We start from the raw sequence: 16,607 nt of genomic DNA, 5'->3' as shown, positions 1-16,607 counted from the left end.
CCCTCCCCCCTAATCCTCTCAGTCCCCCTCGCCCTAACCCTCCCAGTCCCCCTCGCCCTAACCCTCCCAGTCCCCCTCGCCCTAACCCTCCCAGTCCCCCCTCCCCCATATCCTCTCAGTCCCCCTCCCCATACCTCTCAGTCCCCCCCCCCCATATCCTCCCCCCCCTCGCCCTAACCCTCCCAGTCCCCCTCGCCCTAACCCTCCCAGTCCCCCTCCCCTAACCCTCCCAGTCCCCCTCGCCCTAACCCTCCCAGTCCCCCCTCGCCTAACCGTCCCAGTCCCCCTCGCCCGAACCCTCCCGTCCCCCTCGCCCTAACCCTCCCAGTCCCCCTCCTCCCTAACCCTCCCAGTCCCCCCCTCCTCACTAACCCTCCCAGTCCCCCCTCCTCCCTAACCCTCCCCACCCCCTCCTCCTAACCCTCCCAGTCCCCCTCGCCCTAACCCTCCCAGTCCCCCTCGCCCATATCCTCTCAGTACCCCTCCCCCATATCCTCAGTCCCCCTCCCCCATTCTCTCAGTCCCCCTCACCCTAACCCTCCCAGTCCCCCTCGCCCTAACCCTCCCAGTCCCCCTCACCCTAACCCTCCCAGTCCCCCTCGCCCTAACCCTCCCAGTCCCCCCACGCCCTAACCCTCCCAGTCCCCCTCGCCCTAACCCTCCCAGTCCCCCCTCGCCCTAACCCTCCCAGTCCCCCTCCTCCCTAACCCTCCCAGTCCCCCTCGCCCTAACCCTCCCAGTCCCCCTCGCCCTAACCCTCCCAGTCCCCCACCCTAACCCTCCCAGTCCCCCTCGCCCTAACCCTCCCAGTCCCCCTCCCCCATATCCCCTCGTCCCCCTCCCCCCTAAGTCCCCCTCCCCCCTAGTCCCCCTCCCCCCTAAGTCCCCCTCCCCCCCGAACCCTCCCAGTCCCCCTCGCCCGAACCCTCCCAGTCCCCTCGCCCGAACCCTCCCAGTCCCCCACGCCCTAACCTTCCAGTCCCCCTCGCCCTAACCCTCCCAGTCCCCCTCGCCCTAACCCTCCCAGTCCCCCTCGCCCTAACCCTCCCATCCCCCTCGCCCTAACCCTCCCAGTCCCCCTCGCCGTAACCCTCCCAGTCCCCCTCCCCCATATCCCCTCAGTCCCCCTCCCCCCTAAGTCCCCCTCCCCCCTAAGTCCCCCCCCTAAGTCCCCCTCCCCCCTAAGTCCCCCTCCCCCCTAACCCTCCCAGTCCCCCTCGCCCTAACCCTCCCAGTCCCCCTCGCCCGAACCCTCCCAGTCCCCCTCGCCCGAACCCTCCCAGTCCCCCTCGCCCGAACCCTCCCAGTCCCCCTCGCCCGAACCCTCCCAGTCCCCCTCGCCCGAACCCTCCCAGTCCCCCTCGCCCGAACCCTCCCAGTCCCCCTCGCCCTAACCCTCCCAGCCCCTCGCCCTAACCCTCCCAGTCCCCCTCGCCCTAAACCCTCCCAGTCCCCCTCCCCCTAACCCTCCCAGTCCCCCCCCCCTAACCCTCCCAGTCCCCCTCGCCCTAACCCTCCCAGTCCCCCTCGCCCTAACCCTCCCAGTCCCCCTCGCCCTAACCCTCCCTCCCCCTCGCCCTAACCCTCCCAGTCCCCCTCCCCCTAACCCTCCCAGTCCCCCTCGCCCTAACCCTCCCAGTCCCCCTCGCCCTAACCCTCCCAGTCCCCCTCCTCCCTAACCCTCCCAGTCCCCCCTCCTCACTAACCCTCCCAGTCCCCCCTCCTCCCTAACCCTCCCAGTCCCCCCTCCTCCCTAACCCTCCCAGTCCCCCTCGCCCTAACCCTCCCAGTCCCCCTCGCCCATATCCTCTCAGTCCCCCTCCCCCCATATCCTCTCAGTCCCCCTCCCCCCATATCCTCTCAGTCCCCCTCCCCCTAACCCTCCCAGTCCCCCTCGCCCTAACCCTCCCAGTCCCCCTCACCCTAAACCCTCCCCAGTCCCCTCACCCTAACCCTCCCCGTCCCCCTCACCCTAACCCTCCCCAGTCCCCCTCGCCCTAACCTCCCAGTCCCCACGCCCTAAACCCTCCCCAGTCCCCCTCGCCCTAACCCTCCCCGTCCCCTCGCCCTACACCCTCCCAGTCCCCTCATCACTGCCTCACCCTCCCAGTCCCCCTCGCCCTATACCCACCCAGTCCCCTCGCCCTAACCCTCCCATTCCCCCACAGCCCTAACCCTACCAGCCCCCTCGCCTAACCCTCCCAGTCCCCCACGCCCTAAACCCTCCCACAGTCCCCCTCCCCTAACTCCGACCAGTCCCCCTCTCCCTAAACCCTCCCAGTCCCCCTCGCCCTAAACCCTCCAGTCCCACTCGCCCTAACCCTCCCAGGTCCCCCTCGCCCTCACCCTCCCCAGTCCCCTCGCCCCTAACCCATCCCAGTCCCCCTCGCCTAAACCTCCCGTAACCCCTCGCCCTAAAACCTCCCAGTCCCCCCTCGCCGGGAACCCTCCCAGGCCCCCTCCCCCATATCCCCTCAGTCACCGCCCCCCTAAGGTCCACATCCCCCCCTAAGTCCCCTCGCCCCCTAAGTCCCTACCCCGCCTAAGTCCCCCTCCCCCCTAACCCTCCCGTCCACTCTCGCCCTAACCCTCCCATCCTCCCTTCGCAACAGACCCTCCCAGTCCCCCCCCCAACCCTCCCATCCCCCTCGCCCGAACCATCCCAGTCCCCCTCCGCCCGCAACCCTCCGTGCCCCCTCGCCCGAACCCTCCCCGTCCCCCTCGCCCAACCTCCCATCCCCCGCGCCCGACCGCCCTTCCCCCTCGCCGAAACCCTCCCCAGTCCCCCCTCGCCCGATACCCTCCCAGTCCCCTCGGCCCGAACCCTCCCATTCCCCTCCGACCCTAACCCTCCCAGTCCCACTCAGCACCCGACCCGTCCCAGTCCCCCTCGCCCGAACCCTCCCAGTCCCCCTCGCCCGAACCCTCCCAGTCCCCCTCGCCCGAACCCTCCCAGTCCCCCTCGCCCGAACCTCCCAGTCCCCCTCGCCCGAACCCTCCCAGTCCCCCTCGCCCGAACCCTCCCAGTCCCCCTCGCCCGAACCCTCCCAGTCCCCCTCGCCCGAACCCTCCCAGTCCCCCTCGCCCGAACCCTCCCAGTCCCCCTCGCCCGAACCCTCCCATCCCCCTCGCCCGAACCCGCCCAGTCCCCCTCGCCCGAACCCTCCCAGTCCCCCTCGCCCGAACCCTCCCAGTCCCCCTCGCCCGAACCCTCCCAGTCCCCCTCGCCCGAACCCTCCCAGTCCCCTCGCCGAACCCTCCCAGTCCCCCTCGCCCGAACCCTCCCTCCCCCTCGCCCGACCCCTCCCAGTCCCCCTCGCCCGAACCCTCCCAGTCCCCCTCGCCCGAACCCTCCCAGTCCCCCTCGCCCGAACCCTCCCAGTCCCCTCGCCCGAACCCTCCCAGTCCCCCTCGCCGAACCCTCCCAGTCCCCCTCGCCCGAACCCTCCCAGTCCCCCTCGCCCGACCCTCCCAGTCCCCCTCGCCCGAACCCTCCCAGTCCCCCTCGCCCGAACCCTCCCAGTCCCCCTCGCCCGAACCCTCCCAGTCCCCCTCGCCCGAACCCTCCCAGTCCCCCTCGCCCGAACCCTCCCAGTCCCCCTCGCCCGAACCCTCCCAGTCCCCCTCGCCCGAACCCTCCCAGTCCCCCTCGCCCGAACCCTCCCAGTCCCCCTCGCCCGAACCCTCCCAGTCCCCCTCGCCCGAACCCTCCCAGTCCCCCTCGCCCGAACCCTCCCAGTCCCCCTCGCCCGAACCCTCCCAGTCCCCCTCGCCCGAACCCTCCCAGTCCCCCTCGCCCGAACCCTCCCAGTCCCCCTCGCCCAACCCTCCCAGTCCCCCTCGCCCGAACCCTCCCAGTCCCCCTCGCCCAACCCTCCCAGTCCCCCTCGCCCTAACCCTCCCAGTCCCCCTCGCCCTAACCCTCCCAGTCCCCTCGCCCTAACCCTCCCAGTCCCCCTCGCCCTAACCCTCCCAGTCCCCCACGCCCTAACCCTCCCAGTCCCCCTCGCCCTAACCCTCCCAGTCCCCCTCGCCCTAACCCTCCCAGTCCCCCTCCCCCCATATCCTCTCAGTCCCCCTCGCCCTAACCCTCCCAGTCCCCCTCCTCCCTAACCCTCCCAGTCCCCCTCCTCCCTAACCCTCCCAGTCCCCCTCGCCCTAACCCTCCCAGTCCCCCTCCCCCTAACCCTCCCAGTCCCCCTCCCCTAACCCTCCCAGTCCCCCTCCCCCAACCCTCCCAGTCCCCCTCCCCCCTAACCCTCCCAGTCCCCCTCCCCTAACCCTCCCAGTCCCCCTCCCCTAACCCTCCCAGTCCCCCTCCCCCATATCCCCTCAGTCCCCTCCCCCCTAACCCCTCAGTCCCCCTCCCCCCTAACCCCTCAGTCCCCCTCCCCCCTAACCCTCAGTCCCCCTCCCCCCCTAACCCTCAGTCCCCCTCGCCCTAACCCTCCCAGTCCCCCTCCCCCTAACCCTCCCAGTCCCCCTCGCCCTAACCCTCCCAGTCCCCCTCGCCCTAACCCTCCCAGTCCCCCTCGCCCTAACCCTCCCAGTCCCCCTCGCCCTAACCCTCCCAGTCCCCCTCGCCCTAACCCTCCCAGTCCCCCTCGCCCTAACCCTCCCAGTCCCCCTCGCCCTAACCCTCCCAGTCCCCCTCGCCCTAACCCTCCCAGTCCCCCTCGCCCTAACCCTCTCAGTCCCCCTCGCCCTAACCCTCCCAGTCCCCCTCGCCCTAACCCTCCCAGTCCCCCTCGCCCTAACCCTCCCAGTCCCCCTCCCCACGTATACTCCCAGTCCCCCTCCCCCCTAACCCTCTCAGTCCCCCTCCCCCCCTAAACCTCTCAGTCCCCCTCCCCCCATATCCCCCTAGTCCCCCTCCCCCCATATCCTCTCAGTCCCCCTCCCCCCAATCCTCTCAGTCCCCCTCCCCCCCAGCTCACTGGGCTAAATCGCTGGCTTTTAAAGCAGGCCAGCAGCACGGTTCAATTCCCGTACCAGCCTCCCCGGACAGGCGCCGGAATGTGGCGACTAGGGGCTTTTCACAGTAACTTCATTGAAGCCTACTTGTGACAATAAAGCGATTTTCATTTTTTTCATCCTCTCAGTTCCCCCCCCCCCCCCACTGTTTGATGTAATCCAGTTCTCGAAAGTGCAAAATGAATAACGCCCATGAATTGTAGAACCCCTCCATCCTTCCCCTCAGTGCAAATTTGACCTTTTCAAGCGTCAAGAATTCCAGCAGATTCCCCCCCACCGAGGCAGGGCACTGGGTGGAGAAGTTGATCTCCACCCTAATAGGATCTGCCTTTGGGCGATCAACGAGGCGAAGGCTACAACATCTGGACGTTTCCAACCCCGAATATGGTCTCCTGAGGGCCTGGAGCTAGTTTCACGTGTGCCACTTTTGAGGTTTACCCTAACAACCTTCAGTAAACCTCCAGCTTTGGACAGGAACCAAAACATATAAATGTGGTTTGCGGCTCATCCTCGCCCTTGCAAGGTGTGCTCTATACACCACCTTCAGCTGTATCAGCCCCACCCTCGCACACAAGGTGGATGCTTTTTCAAAGTTGTTTGTCCCTTGCTAGTCTCTTTGGGGAGAGGAGAAGGTAGTTTAGCAGTTCATTCCTTTGCTGGCTTGTCGGCTCACCATGTCTGTGTTCAAATAACACATTTATAAACATTTCTGGTGTTCTGCTCATAAGGCCTTAAAAATAGATATTAAAACAGGAATAAATAATGTACAAAATCTAATGGAAATACTGCCTCTAAATCTCCAATCCAGCATGAGCAGCTTGCTAATTAGGGAAGAAATTCTGTTTTAAAGAGATTCCCTGTAGGATTTTGAGAGTGTGAATCCAAAGGCTGTTCAGTATGATCGTGCGCTGCGTAGTTCTGTAGAACAGGGATGGGGAGCCTTTATCTTATCATGGACAGTTCACACACAGCCAAAGTCAGACGCGGGCCCGACATACACAAATCAATATAATTTAATTATTTTTAAGAGAGAATAGAGAAAGGTTCAACTCAGCCACTGATTTAACCTGATGGCTGAGTTTGCTTTTCCTGAATGTGTCTTGTTATGTCTGCTGGCACTGACAATGTTGCCAGTTACACTTATTTTCTACATTCACGCCAGTTAATCTGGCATGCAGACACTTTGTGATAAAACATTCTGGGGAAAAAAAACTGCTCACAGCAGTACATGGTTCCGAACAACTGTGCAATTTTCAGTGCGTCTCCTCAAGTTTGCATGTTGATGTGCTTCATGCTGTAGTGTCTTTCTACATTGACTTTTTTCATTACAGAAATCGCTCCTCTGCAATCAGGCGCATGAGTTTGCATTTCACCTCCACAAAAAAAATAATTGTTTGTTTTCCATTAAAACCACGACACGGGGCAGCACGGTGGCACAGTGGGTTAGCCCTGTTGCCTCACGGTGCCGAGGTCCCAAGTTCGATCCCAATCCTGGGTCACTGTCCGTGTGGAGTTTGCACATTCTCCCCGTGTTTGTGTGGGTTTCGCCCCTACAACCCAAAGATATGCAGGGTAGGTGGATTGGCCACGCTAAATTCCCCTTAATTGGAAAAAATGAATTGGGTACTCTAAATTTATATTTAAAAAAAACACAACGCTCCACATCCACCTTTTTTTTGCTTGTAGCTGTTTTTTTTAAAACAAGTAAACACATGGTTGAAATTAGCTGTGGGACAACCTGTACACACTACAGTAGTATGAGTGTTGAGACCCAGCAGAGAAGGAGACGCACAGGAATTGAAAGTTAGGACAGTTGCCATGCTAATGTGGGCATACAACCAATCACTCTACAATCAACAAATTTGAATATTATATTAATTATTATTATACCAATTTAGCTGATGCTATTATCGAAAGCAAATTTGATGATAAATGCTATTTTGAAGGCGCTATTGTAACAGGTCTATATTTCTTTAGAAAACTTGCCGGGGGCTGGATAATATTGAGCAATGCACCAGATCCGACCCACAGGCTTTTGTAAGTTCCCCACCCCTATTATAGGCTGACCTGTTTTGTAAGTTCCCCACCCCTATTATAGGCTGACCTGCTGGAATTTTCTCTTTCCTGCTTTAGTTTTCTCTCCTTCTCTCCTCCCTTGAAGACAGTAACTCGGATTGTGCTCCCATACTTTATCTAGAGGCTAGTTCTGTCGTGGACATAATTTTATGGCCCCTATGGTAGAATAACACATCAATAAACAATGTCTAATGCTATTCTTATCCAGAGTGCGACCATCCTTTAGTGAGCAGGAACCTTGGCCAGTTTTTAGTTTTGCCTCTGTCTCTGGTGTGGGAATATTAAGTCTCATTATAGAACCTCCACTATCTCCAGCTGGGATTAGTTAACTGTGCACAGCCAGGTAGCCTTTTCTGCATGGCTCTGTGCCAACTCAAATGGTGATTGTAGCCACCAGGGAGAGGAAGGACTTTTTGATTTAGAAAAAAAATGGTGAGTGTTAAAGCAGAAAACATACATCGTTAAAATCTGTAAATCTGAAAGATTCCATTGCTGTTAACAGCAGATGCACAAGATGACTTGGAATTCATATCCGGGTAGTCTAATTTTGGGTTAATCATTGCAGGATGTCAGTGATCGAATAGAGAAGGAGCCTCTGGATGGACCAATAGTACGAGAACTGGAGAGAGGTGGACGAAGTGTCGTTCAAGGTGACTGGAAAGAACACATCACTGTACCTCTTCAGACAGGTGGGCTGATAATGTGGATTCTGCTTTAACTGGTTGATTGAAGTTGTGCGTGCTGATTCAGCCTCAAGTACTGTACTTGCGTCTGACCCCGTGTTAGAGAGATCAAAGGTAGCTGCATTAAATTACTTTCCTGTTACCATTGGTAATTGTTAAATTTTACTATCCTGTAAATATTTTAAGATTGCAGAAGAAAACAGGTAATGTTAAGTTACTGTTTTACTTGACCATGTTCAAGAAAAGGAGAATCTTCTTTTAATAGTATGTTTGTGTAAGTCTTTTGTAATTTAACTTGCAAATGTTCACCTAATATCAAATTTCACTTCTGTCTTGCTCAGCAGCTGGTACCAGTGTCTCATGTTCCTCTGAACATCCCGAGATGTTTCCCTTTGATTTTTTGCTTCCTCTCCCTCAACTAAAAGTTGCCACAACTTTATGCCTTCATCCCTGACAGGAAATGGGTGGTGAGCAAGCAGGTGGAGAGAATGGGCTCCCCATTGTGTGATTGTGGCTTGACGGTACAATTCTTGAAGCTTGTATAGTTTGGAATGAGGTCCACCTGCCCCCTCTAGTCAGGCCCGTGCTTCAGCTTTCTTAATCTGCAAGAGCCTAGATTGGAGGTGACGGGGTCGAGGATGCAGCTTGTGAAGTAGCACAAGGAAATATTATTCAGCCGACTAGATTTTGTATTGGCTTTTCTAAAGGAATTATAGTCTTACTCTACAGAAGGAGATATTAACCCCAGTGTACCTTTGCTGGCTCTTGGATATGGCATCCCAATTCGACACACTTTACCCCATAGCCATGCAAGCCTTTCTTCGTGTTCAATGCCCTATCGAATATACTTCCACCACCCTTTCAAACAGTCCTTTCCCCCAAAAAAACAACAATCTCCTGTCTCCTCTAATTATTTTGTCAATTTCCTTAACTCTGGCCCTCTGGCCATTGACCCTCCCAGTGGAAACCGTCTCTATTTAGAAGGGGTTTTGATATAATAGTTCTGCACACCTCTATCCAATCTCCCTTTTGCTTTCCTTCGAGCAGAGAGAGCTATCTCAGCTTCTGCACCTTCACATCATTAAAAACCCTCATCCTTGGTGCAATCCTAATAAATTTCTGCACCCTCTGGGCCAGCTTCCTTGTGTGTGGTGCACAGAATTCGGCTCCATGCACCATTTAAGCTGATGATGTATAAAGGAAACCCATTTTCTGTGGAGAAGGAGTAATTTCCCTGTCATTGTGGAGATGAAGCTGCATCTGATCCTGGTCTCCACATTAGGGGCTAGTTTAACATAGGGCTAAATAGCTGGCTTTTAAAGCAGACCAAGGCAGGCCAGCAGCATGGTTCAATTCCCGTACCAGCCTCCCCGAACAGGCGCCGGAATGTGGCAACGAGGGGCTTTTCACAGTAACTTCATTTGAAGCCTACTTGTGACAATAAGTGATTTTCATTTCATTTCATCTGTCATTGAGGACTGGATAGCACAAACTCGACTTCCTGTCTCCATTTACCGTTTGATCTCTGTTCCCTTCCAGTGCATGGTCACTAGCTGTTGATGTTCCCTTCCAGTGCATGGTCACTAGCTGTTGATGTTCCCTTCCAGTGCATAGTCACTAGCTGTTGACCAGGATGCTGAGCACAACTGCCTGTGTTTCATCTCAGAATAACTTTTCCTTTATAGATCTTAGAAAATTCCGATCATACAAAGGGAGCTCAGTGAGGGATCTGCTGCGTGCGATGAGGAATAAGGTAATTGCACTATTCTTCAAGCATCATCACTTTGATCTGTAATGAAATGACTAATAATAGTATGAAATGTTATACATTTGAATTATTTGGGTTCTGTCTCAGTTAGGTTATGTATTAAAACCTGTTACTGTATTGGCACTGCTGGTCACTGCTCAGGGCTGTGTGGCAATTAAGTAACCTGCCATTTCCCCAAAGCATCAGTCACTTGGGATAAGTGGATAAGGACAGCCAGACCCTTGACAGAGGAAAAAATCATCCAAAAGCAGATGAAGTAATCTTTGAACTAGTTGTGACATAACTGTAGCATCTTGCAAGTCAACAACTTGCATTATAGTGCTTTTAATGCAGTACAAAAACCTCAATGCTTCACAGGAGCAATGCTGCATCAACAAGGCCTAGACTCTTGAAGACCAAACACCAGAAAGGTGAGGGTGAAGAGAGCCTGGAGGAATCTTTTAGGGAGAACACGCTCACAAAACATCACATCTGTAAATCTCAAATATGAGTGTGATCAAAGTGCCATTAAATTTGTTAATCTCCCAAAAGAGGAAGCATCCTCTCCATATCCACCCTGTCAAGACACCTCGGGATCTTGTATGTTTCAACCAAGTTGCCTCTTACTCTTCTAAACTCCAGTGGATACAAGCCTAGCCTGTCCAAACTTCCCTCTTAAGATAACCCACCTATTCCACATATTAGTCTGGTTAACATTCTCTGCACTACTTTCAATGCATTTTCATCCTTCCTTAAATAAGGTGACCAATACTGTACACTGTGCTCCAAATGTTTGGTCTCTGGTGCTATATACAACAACCATAACCTGCCTACTTCTGTATTCAATTCCCTTCACAATGAATGATAGGATTCTATTAGTTTTCCTTGCTCTACCTTCATTCTGACCGTTTGTGATTGGTGCACTAGATCACCAAGAATCCTCTGAATCTCAGACCTCTGCAATCTCTCACTGTTTAGATAATATGCTTCTTTATAATGCCTGCCAAAATGGATCATTTCCCACTTTCCCACATTCTACTCTATTTTCTCCTGATCTTTGCGCACTCGCTCAATGCATCTATATCTTTTCTTAAACTCCTTATGTCCGCTTTGCAACTTACTTTTCTACTTATCTTTGTGTCCTCAGCAAATTTGGCAACCATCCCTTCATCCGAGTTTAAAAATAAATAAATTTAGAGTATTGAATTTATTTTTTCCAATTAAGGGGCAATTTACTGTGGCCAATCCACCTCCCCTGCATATCGTTAGGTTCTGGGGGTGAAACCCACGCAAACACGGGGAGAATATGCAAACTCCACACGGACAGTGACCCAGAGCCGGGATCAAACTGGGACCTCGGCGCCGTGAGCCAGCAGGGCTAACCACTACGCCACCATGCCCCCCCCCCCCCCTTCATCCAAGTTGTTTATATAAACTATGAACAGCTGAGGTCCCAGCACTGATCCCTGTTGCACACCACTCATTGCATAGAAACTAGGAGGAGGCCTTTGGTTCCATCAAACCTGCCTGCAAGTGACCAATTTATGCCTATTCTCTGCTTTCTGTTAGCCAGCCAATCTTCTATCCATGCCAATATGTTACCCTGTATAAAATGAGCTTTTAGTTTCTGCAGTAACCTTTAATCAAATGCCTTCTAGAAATCTAACTACAGTACATCCACTGGTTCCCCTTCATTCACAGTAAATGTTACTTCTTTAAAGATCTTCAGTGAGTTGATTGAACATGATCTCCCTTTCACAAAACTAGCTATTGGTAATTTTGCAGAATATTTTTTTCCCTGTTTTCTAATTTGTTAAAAGTTACTGGAAGGTGCAAACATAAACCCTCAGACATTTGCAACCAGCCATATTCTTGCTGTGTAGATATCGGAGGGCATTGGTATGAGAGTTGGCTCTTGTGGCCGTTTGGAGTGCTGCGATGGCCTTGACACTTGATTAGAAAACACATTATGATGCGAGGCAAAATCGGAAAATATTTGACTGGACATATTTTTCATGTTCTATTTTCAGAAGCACCACTACAGGGAGCTGCCGGAGGGAGTGCAAGAAACTTTGGGTTCTGTCCCAGATGAGTTTGTTCGCTATTTTACCTCCCGTTTCCCCCATCTATTACGCCACACGTATTTTGCCATGCAAGTCTGCAGCCGGGAGAGACTATTTCATCCGTACTACTACCAGGAGGCAGCAGAACCACGCCAGTTAGCGCTCTCAGTCATCGACGCCCTCATATAAACCATGGGAAAGAAAGTTAAAGGGGAAATTGTTTATTTTTAAATGCATTCCAGCCAGAGGCCTTTTTAGCACAGTGTGTGCTATGAGACTACGTTTGGGAGGCAAACATTTAAGAAAAAAAAATGAAGAAGCCACCAAACTACTGTTGAGTGCCTTATGAAATCTGCAAATGGCCTGCAGAGTAATCCAAGGCAAAGTGGTTCTCCAGTTTAAGGACCAGCAGTCTGACTGCCGCAACTACATTTTTAATGCAAGAAAATATTTTCCTCACAGGAAGAAATTAATTTTTTTTACAAAAAAGTGAGAAAAGCAATTGTGACTCTCTGCACTGTCATGTGCTATTGCATGTTTCACTATTTCATGTTTCAGGGATAATAATTAAATGAACCTTCAGATGAGGCTAGCAATCATCTTGTCACACTGAAATACAAAGCAAAGTGTTCATTCGCAGACGCCGGTTAGGCTTTGAGTAGTCCAACAGGGCTTTTGGGTGTGGTTGGCTAAATTATGCCAGACAATTTGAGACATATTCTAAAGATTAGAGCAGCTGCAACATCCAAGCTGTGGATCATTTCACCCAATTCAAGAGGGCAAAATATTAAATTCTATTAGTACAGTGTGATGACCCCCAATGTTCCCTGGTCTGTGGGTACTGAAACAATGGGACAAAATGCAATTAAATCAGGAAGGTTAAGAATGAATGACAATCAATGAGAGAGTGGTGATCCACACAAAATAAAAAGCTTTTTTGAAAGCTGTGCTTTCAGATTTGCTTGAGCAGGGTTTTATACTGGGGCACTTCTGGTATTTGTAGCTTTATGTCACTGTTCTGTGTTTGCAATTTAAATGTTTTCTTAAAAAGTCCAAAAACTGAGTATCCATTCCCAGGTTTTATGCATTACAGATTAACCTCTTTAATTTCCATTATTTCACCCACACACACTTCACCGAAAACGGCCTGAACAGCCCACATGTTTGTTCAGCTGGCACAAAATGTACTGAATGTTGACTGCCTTTATTTCCGTCCTGTGCCTATTACAATATATGGCAGATTTATTTTGTGCTAGCATATTTTAGAAATGGCGAGGCAAATGCCGAGCCATTGGAATGTCTCCCATTCTATTTCCTGTCCAACTTGAGTGAAATTTCTGAGGCATGAAATCATCTTTCTTTGTATTTTCCTATTTTATCTTTCCCCTCACTATGCATTAACTCAGACCTAAGATGGCTTAAGACCAAATGACCTTATTGCAGGACCCCCACAGTGAGTGTCTTGTCCCCTCTACAGGGTAAGTACTTGAGCTCTGCTTAATGTTTTCCTGACAGTGGAGTTAAGACCATGTAGGGAACAGGGATATCCTATTACAGCTCTGGTGTGATATAAAATGTTGCTTTTAATTTAAAACTATTTATTGAAAATGTGTGCTAGTGGTAAAAGCTCAGTATTTGGGTACTTGCAAGGAAAAATCATTATCTAGCCGGATAGTGCAGCTAACGTTTAATTGTCAAAATAATCTTTTTTTTTTATGTGCTTATAATTAAAAACAGTAACTTATTTATTTATTGGGGGGGTTTAACCTTTATATTGGGTGAGTGATAGTTTTATCTTTTCAATGTTTGTACGAAGCTGATTTTATGACATCTGTATCCATCTTTGGTTTGAGGGGGTTGTATCTGTGAGGTAGAGTTAAATAGACATTTCTGATAAGTGTTTGTGTTGGTTTGTTAGCTGTGAAGGAAGAATGGTGAAAATAATGTAAATGTCTTCACTTTTTACAAAAAAATGTTTGAAATGTGATTAAATGCGATTATATATGTTCCTTTTTTATATTTTGACATTTGCACTAAGATTTGATTTGCAGTTTAATGGCTGGTTTAATGATTGATGCAATTCCATGAATATGATGTTCAATTTTGTGATTACGCCATTGTACCTGAATTGCTGGTGACTCCTGATTTTTGTTATGAACTCAATTAGGAATTGGGATTTTAAACATTCAAAGTGCACTTTTCTCCCATCAGAAAGTCCCCAAAACACTGCTGCTGTTTTCAATTTGTTATTCCAAGTTGGCCAGTCGCAGTGCTCTCACCAACATCAAGTCACTTCCAGTCTTTTATCCACGATGAACTAATTTAACTGTGAACATTTCAAGACTAAGGTCGATAGTCAAAGGTACCAAACAATATGGTAGATGGAGTTGAGGGACAGCTCACCAAAGACAGAACCTTTACAGTGCGGAAGGAGGCCATCGATTCTGCACTGACTCTCTGAAAGTGTCCCAGTCTCCTATCTTAATCCCCGTAACCCACCGTGCACATTATTTTCAGCTATCAATCCGATTCCCTTTTGAATACCTCGATTGAACCTCCTCCATCATCCTCGGGATGTTTGTTCCAGATTCCAACCAGCCTCGGGGGGGGGGGGGTTGGGTTGGGTGGGTTGGAGGGGGAATCTCTGGAATACCTCTATCGAGTCTCCTCTCAGCCGCCTTTTCTTCAAGGAAAACAATCCAAACCTCTCCAATCTATACTCGTAGCTACAGTTCTTTATCCCTGGGATCATTCTTGTGAATCTCTGTACTAGCTCCAATGCCATGATCTAACCGAATGGCAGAACGCAGCTAAGGGGGAAGATTGGCCTCCTGTTACTGTGCCAGAAATAGCTTGTAGTTCACTGGTCACCCATGTTGACACTGCATCTGTCCGACACATTTCTGTGCGCAAGGACACGATTTTCCACTTGGAAAGCAATTTGTTTGCAAGTCTAGTTTAGTCTATTTTTAAATGTAAGATTAATTGAAATTGAACTATTCTTTTCTCCATTAGATCTCTAATGCACTGGACAGACACACTGTACCTGGGGTCACGTTCTTGATTTCCCTTGTGGTGAATTCCATTGTTTGAATGTATCCTAACTGGCATAAAATGCCAGTAGAGAATATTGTAACTTTTCCCCCCTCTCAAATGACAAACTTTGACTTTTTTGCTGTTTCCCAGCCAAAGTGCTTTTATTAGGTTGTCTAGTTTAGCTATATGTGCAGCTGAAGACAGTGAAACAGCGAGTGCTCTACTGCTGCAGTCAAATATCATTCCAGGCTTGGCCTGCCCCCAGGTACGATAATTGGAAATTGTTCGAAGTAAAGTTTATTCAGATGACGGGAACAAGGCGATAAATCTTTTCAGAAGACAGCTAAATCACAGGCAACAAGAGAACTGAGGTTTAGGTAACACCCTAAAACACAGGTTCATTAACTGCCAGAGCTGAAAGGTATACCAACAGCCTGTTAAATCATTCCAGCTAATTGTTCTGTGCTGTACTGGATGCACTGTGATGTTTGCCAATAATATACCATGACTATTATGAAGATTGCCTCTGTTGCTGTGATGGGGTGATATAGCGAGTTAGTCAATCACCTATCTATAGTGACAAAGTGCATGCTTGATTCTGGAAAAAACACACAGTCTGCAAAGGTTAACATGGCTTTAAATATGTTATGAAAAGCATTATTAATGATTCTGGATTTGTGCAAGAATTAGTCAAGAACTTTGCTCTTTTTACTGCAGACTGCTATTTATGCAATACATGTTTTGAGTCTCGGTGGTTGCAATGGTAAATCATGCTTTTAAATACTGGGAATGTAATTTTTTTATTGCTAGCCCTCTGGATTAAAACAATACAATATTAAAAATATCATGTCCATTTGTGCTCTGCAGGTTTTGGCATCTATTGCTTACTGACGTTCTTACGGCATTTGGGCTGGGGATATAAAGCATAGTGGTAGTGTCACTAGACTAGTAATCCAGAGGCCCAGGCTAATGCTGTGTGGGCACAGGTTCAAATCACACCATGGGAATTAAAAGTGGGTCTGGTAAAGGTAACTATTCAATGGTTGTTGTAAAAACCCATCTGGTTCACTAAAGGGGGAGAAATCTACAATCCTTACCTGGTCTGACCTACGTGTCACTCCAGACAATGTGGTTGACTCTTAAATACCCTCTGAAATTGCCTAGCCACTGAATTGTACCAAACAGCTACAGATAAATTGATGAGCAATGAAACTGGGTGAGCCACTCGGCATTGACCCAGAACCAGAAATGACAATGACAAACCCAGTTCTGACAAACCTGCAAAGTCCTCCTTATTAACATAGACTAGTCAAGCAACAGCTTGGCCTACCATAATGACAAACCCACCAGGTGATGCCAACTCAAAACTGGGCACCTATAAGTTGCTGTGGGCCATCAGCAGCAACTACAATCTAACCCCATGGCTTGGCATATCTCCCTCTCCGCCATTTGCGTCAAGCTGGGCAGTCAACCCTAGTGCAATGAAGAGTGCAGGAGGGAATGCCCGGAGCAGCGCCTGGTATTTGTGAAAATGGGGTGTCAACCTGGTAAAGCTGCAAGGCACGACTAATTGTTAAACAGATTCCCCAAAGCCTATCTGCCATCTACAAGGTTCAAATCAGGAATGTGATGGGATGCTCTGCACATGTCTGCTGAGTGCAACCCCAACTACATCCAGAAGCTTCATGCACCAAGACAAAACAGCCCACTGATGCACAGCGGCAGCAGTATGTACCGTCGACACGATGCACTCAGCAACTCATCAAGATCCTTGAACAGCGCCTTCCAAACCTGTGACCTTCACCTTGAAGGACAAGAGCAGCAAATGTACAGGAACATGACCACCTGAAAGTTGCCTCCAAGCCATGCACCAATCCTGACTTGAAAATCTATCACCGTTCCTTCATTGTCGCTGGGGCAACATCCTGGAACTCCCTCCCCGACAGCACAATGGATGTACCTACACCCCAAGGACTGCAGCGGTTCAAGAAGGCAGCACTGCCACCTTCTGAAGGGCAACTAGGGATG

The 16,607-nt window shown here is 50.8% G+C and overlaps 1 protein-coding gene across 1 annotated transcript in view; it reads left to right on the top strand.

Annotated features, from left to right (window-relative positions):
• The window catches only part of LOC119953090 (serine/threonine-protein kinase/endoribonuclease IRE1-like), a 96,861-nt gene extending 83,195 nt beyond the window's left edge, over positions 1-13,666 (top strand). The window contains 3 exon segments of the mRNA XM_038776926.1: positions 7,616-7,739; positions 9,419-9,486; positions 11,511-13,666. Coding sequence (XP_038632854.1) covers positions 7,616-7,634 — 19 coding nt within the window. The 3' untranslated portion in view covers positions 7,635-7,739; positions 9,419-9,486; positions 11,511-13,666.
• The last annotated feature ends 2,941 nt before the right edge of the window (positions 13,667-16,607 follow it).

Source organism: Scyliorhinus canicula, chromosome 18 (genome assembly GCF_902713615.1).
Source record: "Scyliorhinus canicula chromosome 18, sScyCan1.1, whole genome shotgun sequence".
Lineage (NCBI taxonomy): Eukaryota > Metazoa > Chordata > Chondrichthyes > Carcharhiniformes > Scyliorhinidae > Scyliorhinus > Scyliorhinus canicula.
The sequence above is the reverse complement of the archived record's forward strand: the minus strand, read 5'-3'. Positions and strand labels throughout refer to the sequence as shown.